The 16,433-nt window shown below is 37.0% G+C and overlaps 4 protein-coding genes and 1 long non-coding RNA gene across 9 annotated transcripts; 1 reads left to right on the top strand and 4 right to left on the bottom strand.

The window, feature by feature from the left end:
* Window positions 1-79: 79 nt before the first annotated feature.
* On the bottom strand, window positions 80-4,500 carry ACD5 (Diacylglycerol kinase family protein). 2 transcript variants are annotated; one of them, XM_088819372.1, is made up of 14 exons: window positions 4,060-4,495; window positions 3,308-3,469; window positions 3,045-3,212; window positions 2,858-2,950; window positions 2,620-2,712; window positions 2,364-2,466; window positions 2,241-2,276; window positions 2,022-2,112; window positions 1,635-1,784; window positions 1,406-1,507; window positions 961-1,311; window positions 801-867; window positions 533-672; window positions 80-425 (listed from the first exon to the last, which is right to left on the bottom strand). In XM_088819372.1, exons 1-13 carry the CDS (start codon window positions 4,234-4,236, stop codon window positions 535-537), a joined length of 1,731 nt encoding a protein of 576 aa, XP_088675498.1. In that variant the 5' UTR covers window positions 4,237-4,495; the 3' UTR covers window positions 80-425; window positions 533-534. The 2 variants fall into 2 exon arrangements, with proteins under 2 accessions (XP_088675498.1, XP_012858756.2); XM_013003302.2 differs by having other exon boundaries at window positions 2,241-2,466; window positions 4,060-4,500.
* Window positions 4,501-5,077: 577 nt separating this feature from the next.
* Window positions 5,078-8,590, bottom strand: LOC105977538 (small G protein family protein / RhoGAP family protein). 4 transcript variants are annotated; one of them, XM_013002849.2, is made up of 10 exons: window positions 8,387-8,590; window positions 7,734-7,836; window positions 7,352-7,614; window positions 6,843-6,905; window positions 6,739-6,757; window positions 6,349-6,447; window positions 6,177-6,254; window positions 5,842-6,086; window positions 5,600-5,762; window positions 5,078-5,516 (listed from the first exon to the last, which is right to left on the bottom strand). In XM_013002849.2, the coding sequence occupies exons 2-10, from the start codon at window positions 7,792-7,794 to the stop codon at window positions 5,374-5,376; spliced, it is 1,134 nt and encodes a 377-aa protein (XP_012858303.2). In that variant the 5' UTR covers window positions 7,795-7,836; window positions 8,387-8,590; the 3' UTR covers window positions 5,078-5,373. The 4 variants fall into 4 exon arrangements, with proteins under 4 accessions (XP_012858303.2, XP_012858304.2, XP_088675493.1 ...); XM_013002850.2 differs by having other exon boundaries at window positions 5,078-5,513; window positions 8,387-8,501; XM_088819367.1 differs by having other exon boundaries at window positions 8,120-8,456.
* Window positions 8,591-8,670: 80 nt separating this feature from the next.
* Window positions 8,671-10,613, bottom strand: LOC105977536 (hexose carrier protein HEX6). Its single transcript, XM_013002846.2, has 3 exons — window positions 10,354-10,613; window positions 9,957-10,279; window positions 8,671-9,871 (listed from the first exon to the last, which is right to left on the bottom strand). The coding sequence occupies exons 1-3, from the start codon at window positions 10,487-10,489 to the stop codon at window positions 8,771-8,773; spliced, it is 1,560 nt and encodes a 519-aa protein (XP_012858300.2). The 5' UTR covers window positions 10,490-10,613; the 3' UTR covers window positions 8,671-8,770.
* LOC148769882 (uncharacterized) lies at window positions 8,842-16,271 on the top strand. The gene is made up of 5 exons (XR_016031678.1): window positions 8,842-9,856; window positions 10,652-11,980; window positions 12,074-12,602; window positions 15,520-15,670; window positions 15,766-16,271. It is a non-coding gene; the product is annotated as an uncharacterized LOC148769882 (long non-coding RNA).
* LOC105977537 (hexose carrier protein HEX6) lies at window positions 11,153-15,881 on the bottom strand. The gene is made up of 4 exons (XM_013002847.2): window positions 15,746-15,881; window positions 15,528-15,655; window positions 12,417-12,611; window positions 11,153-12,343 (listed from the first exon to the last, which is right to left on the bottom strand). The coding sequence occupies exons 1-4, from the start codon at window positions 15,876-15,878 to the stop codon at window positions 11,264-11,266; spliced, it is 1,536 nt and encodes a 511-aa protein (XP_012858301.1). The 5' UTR covers window positions 15,879-15,881; the 3' UTR covers window positions 11,153-11,263.
* Window positions 16,272-16,433: the final 162 nt, after the last annotated feature.

Below are 16,433 nucleotides of genomic sequence, written 5' to 3'. Positions count from 1 at the left end.
CATGTTATGTTGACTTTTATCATTCAATCATTAATCTTTGTCCGAGGGTCTTGTTTCTATCTGAAATAATATTTTTGACTTTTGCTATCCAGAAAATATAAATCTCATATATCTTAATTGGTAATTTTTTTTTACAAGTATGCAAATACATATATATACATACAAATATTCAACGACACAAAACGTAATATCGATAAAAGATGATTGTTTAATAGCACATTAATACAGAGGAAATGTATGTATCTATCGCTTCTGAAGTGTAGCAAGTATAAAACCCGAAGCAATCGTTTTTTTCCGAGGCAATTAGCTCCGACTGTTCGACGAAATGTCCCAATCAAACCAAAACTTCAACTTCCTCTTCCATAAAACCGAACTAATCTACAATCGGTTATGATGCTTCGCAGTGACGAGTGCTCCAACGGGTTCTTGCGAAAAAAATCTTCCAACGTGTCAAACTCATCATACGAACAATTATGATTGTTCTCATTTGTGAGGGTGCAAAAATAATTTATATCCACATTTGTGTAATTACCCCTATGCCTCGGGACCAGTGGCAAACAAGCTCACAAGGCCTCGGAATACTTGTGCCGATAACTTATGCGCTAGAAAAGGCTCACCGTCAACATTCCACACACCTTCCTTCCCAGAAGATTTGAATGTAAAAGCCGGAGTCTGGATGAACGAGCACGAAAAAAGGGTCAGCATGCATATGTATACACATGTTTAATTAGCTACAATAGATAAATAAACACAAAAAAAAAAAAAAAAAAAAAAAAAAAAAATCAAGAAAATATATATACTTTATGGTGTTCGACGAATTTGAAATCCAGTGGGTCCCCCCCTCTCCTCGCCAGCTGAATAAGATGCCTGCACGTGAAATCGAACATTTGTCAAGTGTGTGTGTGAGAGAGAGAGAGAGACAGAGGGAGGAAGAGGGAGAGAAAGAGAAAGAGAAAGTACAGTAAATAGAGAGGGTGAGGGCAGTCTTTGACTAAAATGAGATGCAAGAAACCATCGGAAAGATGAGCATCAGCTACTAAACCATCGGGTGCCTTTTCATTCCGGCACGATATTACGGCTGCACCCACACTAAGAAAACGTCCCTTTGACTTTGACCATTTCAGCCCTTTTAAATTTGTTGAGCCGTTGGATTTCGAATTGCACACCGCACAGTCAGCATGGCAGCTCTCTCGACCGCGCTTCCTAGGAAGACACCAAATCCCAGTACTACTCACTTGAGGGTCTGTTTCGGGAATCGAGCTGCCTTTTTCTGATTCAACTTCAACATAATTCACTTCTGCCTCGTACGACCTTGAAATTGCATTAATGGCAGTAGTAAAACAAAGATAAACTATGCTATTTAATTTAAGCAATGATTCTAATGACAAGGTTATGAAATCCATACTTATGCTGAAGGAAAACCTTTGTCCCGGCATAGTCGTACCGCTTGGGTCCCATCCAACGGTACTTCTCACTCTCCGTAATCACATCTCCATAAAACCCATACCTAATAATTTTTCAAGAAAAAGTTAACACATTTCATGGTAAAATCGGTAATTTTGTGACAAGGTTTTGAAACACCACGACTAAATAGAAAACACGAGAACACCAATTATAGGCATAAGAATGAATACCCCGCAAAAGAAGCAGCGTAGCGTATGCAAGGTTCTTCATTTGATGCATGAGTTTCTTTCCATCTTACAACTTGAGCTATATCAAGACGCACCCTTTTACCAAGTACAATATGCAATGCCGAAGTTACAGGATCTCGAGCCCCAGTTGTACTGCAAAACATAAAACCAAGTTCGTTACATAACGACCGTTATTAAATTATTTTTTTACGAATAATCATATGCATACAACACACGAATAGGATGATATGGATCTTTCTACACTCATGATACTCCAGAGGTTCATATAATCAAACCCTCTGTAAACTAAGTTAAGATACAAAACTACGGCAAGTTATCATGTGCCCTAAAATTAAAAGAGTAATTAAAAGAAGATAACGGATAAGATACCAGATGACAATGGCATCAGTTGATCCAGCCGGGATAATACCAAATCGGAACATTTCATTGGGAAAAGGAAATTCTTGCTGTTGCTGTTGCTCTGCAATATAAAAAAAAAACAAGAGAAAGCATTCATGACAAGGACACACTAATGCATTCATGACAAGAATCTTTTGTAAAATTTTATAAGACAAAGTAGACGTGCGGACATTTTTTCTATTAACGTACCACGATTTATTGGTTGAGGTGCAACATGTTCAGAGCCTGTGAGAAGAGGAGACTCGTCTTGATTATAATCACATGGCTCTAAAACGGTTCTCTCAACATTATGAATTGAAAATTCCGACTCACCCTCAACGGGGTGCATCGAATCTTCAGGAGCTGGTGGATATGGAGCTTTATGCCTTGACAAGAGAAGCCCGTTTAGAATTTCATTGAAAAATCCATCACCGCCCTAGTAAAACACCGAAACAGAATAAATCGTAGAATAAATAAGATGCCAAGAAATTAGACCAATTAATATAAGATGAAACATTTAGAAAACAACCCATGTTCGGTAAAGATTGAAACTAGAAAAATGCACGAGTAAAAGAGTGAAATTACTTACAACAGCTATAACTCCGTCATATAAACTAAGATCCCTATTTGCCATTGAGGCCAAAACATCACGTGCATGCCCGGCCCTCTCTGTTACTATCACCTGTAAAAAGCTAAATGTATGAGAAAGAAGAGGATAGCCAGTTCAGTAACTTAAGACGAACTAGTGTTCGTGATTAATCATACCGAAAAGGGTAAATAACCAAGCCATCTAAAACACGGAATATTCAAGTGAAATGCAAATTTACCTTTGTTCTTACTTTGGCCTGAAAAAAAATCGGAGCTACTGCTTCCCATATTCTACATCCATGTCCTTTCCCACTCTTCGGATGAACAAAAACCTAATCAACTACAGAGTCAGGTCTCAAATAAAAAAATAAAAAAAAAACCCAACAAAAGAATAAATGAGATGGTGACAGTGTGTTGAAACAATACCAGAAGATTTTTAGGTCTCCTAGCGAGCACGTTTAGATAATCATTAATCCGATTAACCCAAGTCGTACAGATCTCCAAATCCTTATTACCAAAAGTGTAAACTGACGGGGTCCAAAGAGACCTTTTGGTGCTTGATTTGTGGATAGCATGCACCGTAAACCGATACATCTGTTGAAGTAAAGAGAAAATACCGTATAATTGGAATGTAACTGCGGAATGATATAAGAATTTTGTGGAGGCATAAATTAGTAAAAATGCATCACCTCAGAAGAATGACCAAAAGTAGATCCTTCGGCGATGGTAAGACCATATTCATGTACCAAACCCCAGCCAATGAAGTTAACAGCATAGACGTCGGTAAAACTAACCTCCATTTCATTATCGGAAACCAATTTCAACCCCAAACAAGACAGTTTATCCTCTTCCTGGTGTAATGTACAGAAAACTTATTGAATTCATCTTCGCACAAGGTAGACGTAAGAAAATGTGTTTAACCGATGGAGCATGTTAAATGCAGGTATAGAGCAGTCCACATAAGCCGACTTCGATAAGGGACAAATTGACATAAAAAAATAAATCATTTCAAAGTTCAGTAGTATTTGAAGAGACGACGATTGTCAATGCATTCGTAGTTGAAATATCATTTGGAATCGCGTGTCGAGAAATCTAAATGCACCTAACACAATCAGCTCTTGGCATCAAACTGTTACTCGATTGGTCTATCTAAAATCCTTGTAGCATGTTCTTGCTTTGTTTAAACTCATGTCATCATTATCCAAACAGACATCGTTAACGAGTAAAACGAGATGCCGAAAACTCTAAAAAAAAAGCCCCATTTTCCTAATCAAACAACACCCACAAAGACTAAACAGAATCAACATTATGATTAAAATTGATGTACTGCAACAATCATGCAAAAGAGGAGGGGGGTAAAAGCCAAAAAAAAAAAAAAAAAAAAAAAAAAAACAAGTTTAAGAAATAGCAAGATAAACAGATAAAACAGGAAATCACTTACATTATTGGAAGAATCAACCAATTTCCAAGACAAACCAACCGAAGTACGAGTGAGAACGACCTCCCCAACATGATCCAAGGAAAAAATCGAGCTTGAAACAAAGCCCTCGTCGACATCAGTGCAAGGTGGATTTTGGTGGGGATTATCCACCAACAACCCATTTTGTTTTCTTTCCATGCGCTAATTATTGCGATGAAATGATCGCGAATCCCGGATATAAATCTTTGATCAATTTGTAGAAGAAAAAAACAATGAAATTAGCGTTGATGGTATTGAACGTACTGTGGGAGCTGTTGATTTTGGACTTTGATGGGTAGATTTGCACCCATAATTATTTTATTTCTTCTTCTTTAGATTGGGGGTTAGGTATTTGATGCAAAGGCCAATTAAGCAGAATTCAACAGGCGCCAAGAAATTGGAGAGGAAATTGATTCGGGGGCCTTGTAATTTGTTTTTCCATTTTCTTAAATACTTTTTTAATCTAAAAAAAATAAAAAAAAATAAAAAAGTCCCTCAAATATACATTGAGTTTCACTTTAATCCCTTATCTTTAGAATGCATCAATTTCATCCTCCATCTCCTAAAATTATCCCAATGCGACCCTGCCCTTAACATTCAATCTAAAAAATGGAATATTCCCCTAAAATAATTGTAATTTTTGTAAAAGAAGAAATAATATTTTCTTTCACTGTACATATTTACACAGTTCACATTCAAAATTTGCTCTAATTTAGAGGTATCATGAAGAAAATTATGATAGAATATAATGTATATGATGAGAAATTAATTGAAGTATTGAACATCCATCTTGAATCAGACATTTACGTATTATTAATTTGATAATAACATAATTTTACTCGGTCATAAGTAACAAAACTAATATAACATATTATTCACTCTTTACATCAATTATTTAATAATATTGGTTTTGAAAAATGAGTACATTGGGATAACTTTAGTAGACGAGGGATGATATTTTTACATTTTAAAGACGAGGGACTAAAGTGAGACCAAATATATATTTGAGGGACTGTAAATGATGATTTAACCAAATATTACATTGATACTTCATAAAAATGGAGTATCAAACATAAACAAATGAAGACCTGTCACCATTTTGTCGATGAATTCCAGAATCTACGACCAAAGAGATTTACAAACGACACTAATTGTGTCTGATCGCTGGACAGAAAACTTCAGCTGTCGAAAATTTTAATAGAAATTTCTGACACTTCTTTCCAGCATATTATTAAGTTACCAATCTAAAAACAAATCTGTGCAGTATATCGGAAATGGGAAGAAAAAAAACAACGATCACCACACAGTTTCGTTTGCATCGGTGAAAACTGCATTGTGATGCTCTATCAAACACTGTATAACTTCAATAGCATGGAAGTCCACTGGCATCCCATCGTCAAGTGGAATCGAGGACGACGCATCTTTAATTTCTCCGTCTTCTGAAAAATAAAATAATTTAACACTCGAAAAATATAATAAAATAAAAATAAAAATAGATAGGTTGAAGTGAGAAATGAATCACCTGAAAGCATGTCCCATCCAGTGTAGTTGGAGACAGAATCTAAGCTTGCCTTAGAATCGAGTTTTGGTGGTTGAATCCAAAACTGTTTGTAGTGCTCTGGTCTATTGTCTTTTTGCCACATAATAATTGGGGCCATTTCCATTGCCAGGCTTCGAGCATCCATCTGTACGAAAGCATCTAAACATGCTTAACTAAAATTCTTCTTCATATATATATAATATATATATGTATACACGGCCTACCTTGTTAAGAAGAGATTTCTGGCTAACACGAAGTAAAAGTGCAGTAATTAGTTCCAGAGTCATATAGTTAACAGTTGGCAGTTTCTTGAGAATATTCCTCATTAAATGTATGCTGGAACGAGCATTTCTGATGTCATCGAACAGCTCAAAGGTGGTTAATGGCTCGGGGAGGCTTGCAATGTAACACTTAATAAGAGCTGCAATGTCAACTGAGCTTACACCCTCTGGTAGTGATGCATTTGGATCTGGGTACCAAAACAAACAAAGGCACACCACCATAAATGGAAATGCATCAAATTGTACGAGCCGACTTAATGAATAGTTTGTCAAGATACCTTGATTATAGAAGGATACTAATTGCCGAATAACCTTTTTGTCGCCTTGTGCCTTGAACAACTCCTGGGAGTTCAGCCCTATTCCGAAAAGGTACGTAAAGCTTGAGTCTCAGCATGAATTAATTAAACCATATGGGCAGTTCATCACTTTCATTTAAGAAAAAAAAGCTACCTGATAATATGAGCGAATCTGCGCATTTCATCAATATAGTTGGAATCGGCGTAGTAGACTGTTGGTGTTGGACGGCAAGCTCGATCGGGATCCCAAACACTAGTGATGAAAGAAAGAAAAGTGACTATATACTAAGAGAAAGTGTATCCCATATCACAAGACTACGAAAACGATTAAATACATTCTTTCAGAAAATAGAGTTCCAAAAATGTATAATAACGTTTTCGTTTCTAAAGCAAGTAGGAAGATGTGTAGAAACAAATGAAGCAACTTCTTATTTGTTTGCCCCAGCGTATACTCTAATAACCATTAATACAAGAAAACAGAATCAAACTGGCTCGTACAGAAACCAGACGAGAATAAGATGATCGAAAGAATGAGAAAACCTACCATCAGTACTTGCGACACCCTACAGAAATTGTAAAAAGAAAATAATATTAGCAAGCTGCCGCTTAAATAATTAATAACACTAAGATTTTGACAGCCTCAAGCACCTTTTGCCATCGCTCAATGTCGGTCAGGAGATTCTTGCTTTTTTCAGCTGTCATCTTCGCCACCTGTCACAGAGATTTGATCATCAACAACATGCCAAAATAGGAGATGGTTAATCTAATTAGACTGTTTCCCGTAAATACGAATTCCCAAAACATAACCATGCAACATACCAAGGCTTTCCATTTAAAGCATACTTTTAATACTTACCAACAGAGAAACCATATTTTACAATAATCAAATCAAGAAACAATGATACAGCTATCATCACGTGACAAGTAAATTCAGTACACATCTTTATATTCCTTGCAAGAATCATCAACATGCACTACCTATCTTATTGAACAGTTACACGTTTAGATAGAATTTAGCACATAATGACAGTGAATCCAGTAAGTTAGCTGACCAAAACCAGCAACACATAGTAAGAAAAACAAGTCAGACCATCAATTTCATCTTTTAAGTTATGCCTGGATGGGCTTCCAATATCAGTAGCTCAAGTTTTCGTTACCTCTTCAACTTTTATCTTTCCAACAACAACCTTCTCTTTTGTCTCGGAAAATCCCTTCCTTAAGAACATGCTTGTAGTTGCTGCAGCTGCAATGAAACGTTCCTGCATTGCATGCCTTGTAGATGGCTGCTGGAATATAGCCCACCGGCTTTTGACCACTGACCCGACTTTTTCCGCTGCATCAGCAACATTTACCTTTGCATCCTTTGCAACTTCCCCAACAAATATTCCAGCAGAATTTCCAGCTTCTTTAATCTTGAACCCTATTGATTAAAATTCGTATATGACCGACCTCTCCATTTGTATAGACAACTAGACAAGGATATGCAAAAAAAGTATACATATAAGGAACACTGGGAAGATAAAGACATACTAGAAATACCTGACGTTTGAAAGAAATCACTAGCCTTCTCTTGCCACTGAGGCGACACCGCTGAAGGCATTTGAAGCGTCCTCAACCACCAACTTTCACCGGAAAATTCAGTCTGTTTTATCAGGCACGTAAAATAGTATGAAATATGGATAAGCAATTACGCATAATTGATTTAGTCGAATTTTACACGAATTATGCTACCCACTTTTGCTTTTATTAATACAACTGGAAATCATCATTCAAAAAGTAAATATTGAAAACCAAATTTTCATTGTTATCTTCTCCTTTTCTCCTGCAAATTCATCGATGGTCGATTTTGATTCAACATTAAATGATCATAAAAAATATTAAAAACGTACCCAAAGACTCATAACTGAAGATAAAATATGAATTACCATTTATAAGACCACTCAGGCTTTAATTAATCATCGGCGGCGAATTGCTAGAATGATAACAGCACGAATCAAAACATCAATCCATAAAGCCATAAAAAATATCGAAAAATAAGCATGATACACAAAGCACAGACCAAAAACGCTGCAAAATTCGAAACAATCAAATGAATCTGTATTTAGTTTCCCCCTTCTCACCTAATAAACAAAAAAGTTTCAGCGATCGACTTCTCTAAAACCCCGACAGGTACAAAATTAGGGTTTTCTCACCTTTTTAATTCTTCGCTGGCGAATAACTAAGCTTGGTAATCAATGGAACGTGTAATCGTGAGAGGGAAACAGAAAGAGAGAGAGAGAGAGACTCTTTCTGCCGTATTAAAATATGAGACTATTTTGATCCAATGAAAATCTGCCACGTGTTAACTACAAAAATACACGGTGGCAGGCTAGTATTGACCCGCTTCTGGACGCTCCGAATTATAACGGTCCTCCGCCCTATTTTATTTAAAAATCTTAAAATACATTTATTTTATTATTTAATAGCTACTATAATATGGAGACTAAATAGTAATTATTTAAACATGATTAACATATTTAACAGTGGTCAACTAATTTAATTAATCATAATACAAATATTAATTAATCTGATCAGTATTACGAAGAAGTCACCGTCTTCTTCATCTCAATCTTAATCCCCTCGCATTCATTTTCACCACCATTAACGTATCTCTTCCAGAACCAGTGTTTTCTCCAGATAGCATCCATTTTCTCGATCGGAATATCCTTCGTCTCCGGCAGCAGAACATAGACGAAGCCACTCATCACCGCCACCCACGCCGCGAAGAAGAAGAAAATCGCCGCCTTCATACGGCACAGCATCGCCAGAAACGTCTGCGCAACTGCGAAGATGAAGAAAAACCCCACCGCCACGTTTATACTCTGCGCCGCCGACCTAATCTCCAGCGGAAATATCTCACTCGTCACTAGCCACCCCAGCGGGCCCCACGACACACTAAATCCGGCAACGTACACGCAGATCAACATCAGGACTAACACACTGTAGCCCTCGCTCAACCCGCCGCGATCCCCCAATTTCGCCGCCATTACTCCGCCGATCATCACCTGCGGAACGAACATCAGAACGCCGCCGATGTGGAACAGAGCCCTCCGCCCTAATTTATCCACGATCGCCATCGACAAAACCGTCGTAATCGTGCCAACCACAGCGATGATGACGGACGACAAAAGCGAATCGCTGACGCCAGATCCGATCGTACGGAACAGAATCGGAGCGTAGAACGCAATCACGTTAATTCCGGTGACTTGCTGGAAGAACGGAATCGCAATCGACATCACAAGCTGCGGCCGGTACTTCCTTTCTAGAATCTTCCGGAAGGGGCGCTCGACCTTTCTAGAAGCTTCGCTCGCCGTTAGTAGATCCGTGAACTCCGGTTCCACGTCGTCAGCTCCCCGGATCCTCTTCAGCATAGTTTTAGCTGTTTGTATGTCGTGGCCGTGCTGGATGAGACTGTTTGGTGTTTCCGGGAGGAATATTCCACCGACGGTCAGGATTGAAGCAGGAACCGCCGCCATCGACAGTGAGATCCGCCACCCCCACCCCCCTGCTATCTTCTCCGTGCCGTAGTTGATTAGAAAAGCTGATAAACCTCCGATGCTGACGCATAACTGGAAACCTATGTTGAAAGCTCCTCTGTACTTCGGCGGCGCCATCTCCGACAGGTACAATGGAACTGACTGCATAAATTATTCACATCTCCAAATTAATTAAGAACTAACTAACTAATCAGTATCAAAATTAATTAGCTAGCTTGTTTATAACCTGGTTAGTGAAACCAACGCCAATTCCTAGTAAAATCCTGCCCACTATAAGCATGTAGACATTTCGTGCTGTGCCGCCAAGGGCGGCACCGCCAATAAACGAAACGCCGCCAATAAGGATGGATGCCCGTCGGCCCAATGCTCGCGTGATCGGCGAAGCGAAGAAGGAGGCTATTAGTCCGGCAATGTAGAGTGAGGAGGTAAAAGTTGTGAGCAATTGGCTGTCGAATTTGCAGTAGTTGCTTATATCCGAATCTCGTTTCATCTTTCTGTAAACACCTGGGAAGAATTCCTTCAAGAATGGCTCCATTGATGTCACTCCACCTTCAAAATATCATTATTAATTATACGAATTATCGAAAAAAAAATTAAAATTTTAATTTTGATTTTGATTTTACCTGTAACACCAGTATCATAGCCAAAGATTAGTCCTCCAGTAGCAGCAACTATAGAAGACAGCAAAACAAGCCATGTAATCTTGCCATTATACTGCACACCTTCTTCAGTTTTACTAATTGCTATACCAACAGCCATTGGTTTATGATTTTTATTTTATTATTATTTGTTTTTTGGCAGCCCTGGAAACAATTTGTGGAGCTTACATATAGTTCTCTGCTTCATCAGCGTTGAAAGCTTATCAAATTAATTATGTGGTGACTGTTCATTTTTTTTTGTCTGTCTGTTTTTGGACTTCAGCTCTGATGATTGAGGCCTTGGAGGCACATGCAATTCACATGGGATAATCTCCGGGGGCAAAACAGGGATTTCCTACTACAAATCGAAAACAAGGTAATATGTTTTACATGTTATTATTGTTTGATGATGATTGTAGCTGTACTAAATCTTGGATGATTCATCTACAATAAGATACCCTTTCCCTTTTTCTTTCAAAGTTTCAATTAATCTTCGTCGATTTAAAATTTAAAATTTTAAAAGTCGTTTGGCGATTCAATGTCGTTTCGGCCTCAAACAATGCATCTTTTTCTGTTTTAATTCGTCCAGAATTTCTCATGAGTTTGGATATTTTTAAGTGTTGAGACGATTCACATCCGTTCGAAATATTTTTCATTTTTTTTTTGAATATTTAGACTTCATAAATTTTGTTGCTGCATCGACGTTGTAAACTGAATGCCTTATAAATCGTTTTTGTTCTAGACTTTTTTTGTTTAACAGAACGAATTTTAAGATGTTGATCCATTGTTGCTAATTTTGTGTTTTATTTAATTTTGTTTCGTAACGTGTTTTCGAATTTATCCACATTTTCGTCAATACATTTTACATCAAGAAACAATGTACTATCTCATATCACTAAATTTCATCCATCTTGATCATCACTTTCTTATTATCACCACCCACAAATCTCTTCCAAAACCAATGCTCTCTCCAAATCCCATCCATTTGCTCAATAGGTATATTCTTCGTCTCCGGCAATAAAAAGTAGACAAACACGGTCATCACCGCCGCCCACCCGCCAAAGAAGAAGAAAAGCCCCGCCTTGAAATGGCACAGCATCGACAAAAACGTCTGTCCGACCACGAAAGTGAACAAAAAATTCACCGCCACGGTAACACTCTGTCCGGCCGATCGAATCTCCATCGGAAAAATCTCGCTCGGAATCAACCACCCAAGCGGGCCCCACGAAACCCCAAATCCCGCAATATACAAGCTAATCAACGCCAGCACAGCATAAGAATACTCTTTGCTCAATCCACCTTGATCACCTAATTTAACCGCCATTATTCCTCCAACGAGAATTTGAGGGAAAAACATTAATACCCCACCGAGGAGCAAAAGAAACCTTCTCCCGACTCTATCCACAACCACCATTGCTATAAATGTTGTACTGGACCCCACAACTCCCGTTATCACAGAAGACAAGAGCGACGCGCTCTCGCCCAATCCGATTGTTCGAAAAAGAATCGGAGCGTAGAATCCCACCACATTGATTCCCGTCATTATCTGGAAAAACGGGATCGCGACAGACATTACAAGTTGAGGCCTGTAATTTCGTCTCAGGATGTTCTTGTAAGGATTCTTGATTTTTTTCGAGGCATCGCTTGCTTCGATGAGATCTTCTAGTTCGGACTGAACATCGTTTGTGCCTCTGATTTTTTGCAGCATCCTTCGAGCCGTTTCGTGGTCGTTGCTTCGTTGGATGAAGCTGTTTGGTGTTTCTGGGAGAAATATTGCACCTAGGGTCAGAGCTGAAGCTGGAACTGCAGCCATGGCTAACGAAACTCGCCACCCCCAACCTCCGGTAATCTTTTCCGTACCGTAGTTAACTATATTTGCCGCGAAGAAACCGATGCCCAAGCTGAATTGAAAGCCGTTGCTAATTGCTCCTCTGTGTTTCGGTAAAGCCAATTCCGAAAGATACAACGGCACCGCCTGTAGCAATTAATCAATTAAACTCTAAAACATTTGAAGCTGAAATTGAAATATTAATCAGCTGATTAATTACCTGGTTAGTGAAACCGACGCCGATCCCGAGGAAGATTCTGCCGAGGATGAGCATGTAGATGTTGAAGGCGGCGCCGTTGAGGGCTGCTCCGGCGAGAAAGGCGGATCCACCGGCAAGCATGGAAGGTTTTCGACCAAATGCGTCGGTGATCCAGGAAGCAAAGAAGGAAGTAACGAGACCGGCGAGGTAGAGAGACACTACTAGAAAATTGTGATATAGCGACGGAAATTAGCAACAAACAACATATCCGTTTCTAAAATACTATTTAGCAACATATTTAGCAACGAATGAAAAGATCGTCTCTTTACTTATTAAATTTCAGTTATAGCGACAGTAGTTAGTGACGGCTAACAAATCTGTTTCTAAAATAATTATTTAGAAATAGATTTAGCGACAGACATCCAATCGGTCACGAACGTAGATATGTGGGTACAAAATTTAGTAACGGATAATAATTTCGTTTCTAAAATAAAATATATAGTAACGAATATAGCTACAGATAAATATAATATTCTAAAATAAATTATAAACAGTAGATTCTCGCAATAGTAAAATTATATTTTTTATATTAGTTAATTGAAATCAATAATCAATCAAAATAAAATTAATGTAATAATTTCTACTAGTATTAAATCTAAAATATATATGACATATATTTATAAGTTAATAAGTATGGAAATATATAATTGTTGGAAACAATATATTTCAACACATATATCGTTCTCTCATGCCGCTGTCTTCTTTATCCCCTTTTATTTTTCATTTTCCTTCTCTCTTATGCGGTTAACGGAAGACGAGGTCTCTATGTCTCGCCTTGCTTTCGCTGTAACCACCGTGGATGGCCAGGTTTGTTTTTTCCCCTCCGCCACAATAGTCTCTCCATAGGCCAGGTTTGTTTTTTCCCCTCTCTCTCTCGCTATCCCACTCTTCAATTGGAAGTTAGGGTTTTTGCTTAAATGCCCTAAGTTGGGTTTTAGTTTGACATTTAAAATAAAGATTTATATAACTTTATTTCTTAAAATTGTATTTAAGAGTTCTTGAATTGTATTTTGGGCCTGAAAAGTTGAATGTTCAACAGAGACTTAAGGTCGAGTGATTTTCTAGATCGATCCTTTTTGATTGAGAAAAATATGGTACGCTCTTACCTACCCAAACTTTATTTTGTTGCCAATCCATTTTATTGAACTTTTGTATATATATTTTTTTTCCTGATTTGAGCGATATGTAGTACTCTAAGCATTTTAATATTGTACTATATTGACTACATATAACATGTTGATAACCTTCTTTCCTCTGCATTTTTTGGTTAACAGACATTATTGGTAAAATACTATGTTCTTTGGAAACACTGTAATCATAAGAACTCATTCAGAATAGGGATACATGTATATTGGTTGTTGAACATCTTCCGTGCAATTAGTGTAGTGAAAGGGAAAAAAGTAATTCTTATCATTTTGTAATATGCGTTTCAATTTTTAAGTTTGTAAATTGATAAAGAAATCAATTAGTGTAAACTAGAGTAAAACATAAAAACAAATAGAATGTCATCTGCACAAGGGATTGGTAGTTTGGAATTTTATATCTTTTAGATCACTATGTTTACTATCTAAACTTTTGGTAAACATTTATATCCATGATTTATATTTCTAGGAGTATATCTAGAATACTAAGTGGGTAGTTCCATGAGCATTTGTCTGAATCTATTAGATATAGTTGATTGACTGTGTTACCATGTTTTCCAAGTGTTTAATCTTAATACTTACTATGATGGATTAAAACAATTTCTACAGGAAAATGGTGTCAACATGGGTGAAGTTGAGGTACATCACTATATGAATGAAGTTGAGGTAAATCACCACATGTTTTGTTTGACTGACTATTCTATTGTATAACTTTGTTACATGCATAACAACATTTTGCATTAACGTTTTATGTAAAAATATTTATTTATGTTTTAATTTTTTCGCATAAAGAAAGAAACCAATAGCTGATGCAAAAAATCTGATTAATTCCAAAGTACTCAACTACTCATAAATATTGTGGATTGAATTGCTTCATTGTGACTTGATTATTATCTTTTATTATTTTATGAAGTTTGAATGTGAATTATTGCTTTCCACTTGCAGATACACAGTTTAGCTTGACTTGCTTGGATAAATTGTAAACATGGTTTGTGAGAATGATCAAGATTTGATGATTCATCGCAGTTATTTTATGGCCAAGTAAGTGTCTACCTATTTTCGTTGGTTTTGTTGTAAAGAAAGTGAGTTACGCATTCAGCATTGAGATATTCAAATCGTTAATACGTGTCTATGTACTACATGTTTGACTTTCTAGGTAGAATATCGATGAATTATTTGTAATTCTTCGTATCTTTAAATTATGCTCATTTCTGATTGTAGTATTATCTTTAATTCTTTTCAGGTTGTCATTCAAGCAATGCATCAAAGTCAACGAGTAGGATCTGCTGAAGATGTTAAGTGTTGAAGATGTAGAGCGACAATGAATTTACTGGATAGGGCTGAATACGAGCAAAACTCGTCAAAGAATTTATAGGATATGACTGAATTTGTTTTATTTTGACTATGTAGAAAACTTTTGAAAGATTATCGGAATGCATTCTATAATATTTTAATATTTCTAGCTTATTGAATATATATTGAGTTTTTGAATATTTTTGCTGGTATATACTATATTCAACCATGCTTTTGCATATGGTAGCAAACACATTTGAAATATATATATATATATATATATATATATATATATGGGGTCTCAATTAGCTACGGATTTAGAAATGGAACTAGTGACAAATATATTCAATAGAAAAAAAAAATGTAGCGACGGATTTTAATCTATCGCTGAAAGTCAAAGCAGCTTCATTTTGTTGACCAGGGTTAGCGACGTCATCGTTATCACTAGTGACGAATTATTCCGTAGCTATATTAGTGACGGATTAAACATGGTTCGTAACTAAAATTTAGCGACGCGGCTTTTATCTACGGACATAGCAACGGAGCATTTCCGTCGCTAAATTCCAAATAGCAACAGATTAATGGTATTTAGCCACAGATATGTCCGTTGCTAAATGGCAGTTTTCTAGTAGTGAGATGATGTGAATAAAGTCAACAGTTGACTGTCGAATTTGCAGTAGTTGCTAATCCTTGTGTCCTGTTTCATTCTGCTCTGAACTCCGGGGAAGAATTTTTCCAGGAACGCCTCCATCGACGTCACTCCGCCTAGTTCAAAAGACGGTAAATTAATTCTCTGCTTCGATTGTAGATTTTTTTTAGAGAGAGAAAGTTAGTTAGTGTGAGAAAATTAATTACCTGAAACTCCGATGTCGTAGCCGAAGATGAAACCTCCCATGGCGGCAACTAGACATGATAAGAGCAGAAAAAATGTGATTCCTCCGTTGTACTGCTTGTAATCTCCGGCGGCGATTCCGAAACCCGCCGCCATAGTTTCAATTTCTTCTCAGATTGGCTGTCACTCCATTCTGCAATAAATATGAATATTCCGTTTTCCGAAATCCTACCTACCTACCTATCTCCAGCCATTCTTCGTTGTAATTTATAGCCATGATATTATATTAATAAAAGCACGTGAGATGCATGTGAGGTACAGAAAATCGATGCATAGACAAAAAAAAAATAGGATGAGACAAGTCAAACTGATTGACTGCAACAGATCAAGATTGAACACATAGCAGAATCCCAGTGATCATCTTCTACTTTTCCTGTGTTTCTACCCACACGTTTGCCTTTTGTCCGTTTGGAGAGCTGTACTGATTTTCTTGATGATTGACAGATAATATAATACTCCTAATTAAATGATTGGCTATTCATTGATAAATAATTGAATTTATTTTCTGAACAAATATAAATAATCAAAAATAATAATTGAGGAGAACATGAAATTGCTGGAATATACAAACAAGTACCAATTTTCCACTTTTGATTTTCATAAAATTATATTATACATATACATAAATTTGTGTTGTGAATTGTGCATCGA

The sequence above is a fragment of the Erythranthe guttata genome, chromosome 6, assembly GCF_056151865.1.
Source record: "Erythranthe guttata isolate IM_541 chromosome 6, IM_541, whole genome shotgun sequence".
Classification (NCBI taxonomy): Eukaryota; Viridiplantae; Streptophyta; class Magnoliopsida; order Lamiales; family Phrymaceae; genus Erythranthe; species Erythranthe guttata.
Note: the sequence above shows the minus strand (reverse complement) of the source record. Positions and strands in the feature narration are given on the sequence as shown.

Excerpts from the sequence above, each read along its gene's own strand:
- ACD5 (XM_013003302.2), bottom strand. The coding sequence starts at position 4,236 with ATGGAAAGAAAACAAAATGGGTTGTTGGTGGATAATCCCCACCAAAAT. Across the intron at positions 3,213-3,307 it reads CTTTTGGTCATTCTTCTGAG|ATGTATCGGTTTACGGTGCA; the intron begins GTGATGCATTTT and ends TTACTTCAACAG. Across the intron at positions 868-960 it reads CCTCACCCTCTCTATTTACT|GCATCTTATTCAGCTGGCGA; the intron begins GTACTTTCTCTT and ends TTTCACGTGCAG.
- LOC105977538 (XM_088819367.1), bottom strand. Across the intron at positions 7,615-7,733 it reads TGATTTCTTTCAAACGTCAG|GGTTCAAGATTAAAGAAGCT; the intron begins GTATTTCTAGTA and ends TTTAATCAATAG. Across the intron at positions 6,087-6,176 it reads AGTATCCTTCTATAATCAAG|ATCCAAATGCATCACTACCA; the intron begins GTATCTTGACAA and ends TTTGGTACCCAG.
- LOC105977536 (XM_013002846.2), bottom strand. The coding sequence starts at position 10,489 with ATGGCTGTTGGTATAGCAATTAGTAAAACTGAAGAAGGTGTGCAGTAT. Across the intron at positions 10,280-10,353 it reads CTATGATACTGGTGTTACAG|GTGGAGTGACATCAATGGAG; the intron begins GTAAAATCAAAA and ends GATATTTTGAAG. Across the intron at positions 9,872-9,956 it reads GCGTTGGTTTCACTAACCAG|TCAGTTCCATTGTACCTGTC; the intron begins GTTATAAACAAG and ends TAATTTATGCAG.
- LOC105977537 (XM_013002847.2), bottom strand. The coding sequence starts at position 15,878 with ATGGCGGCGGGTTTCGGAATCGCCGCCGGAGATTACAAGCAGTACAAC. Across the intron at positions 12,612-15,527 it reads TGTTGACTTTATTCACATCA|TCTCTCTACCTCGCCGGTCT; the intron begins TCTCACTACTAG and ends TTTCTAGTAGTG. Across the intron at positions 12,344-12,416 it reads GCGTCGGTTTCACTAACCAG|GCGGTGCCGTTGTATCTTTC; the intron begins GTAATTAATCAG and ends TAATTGCTACAG.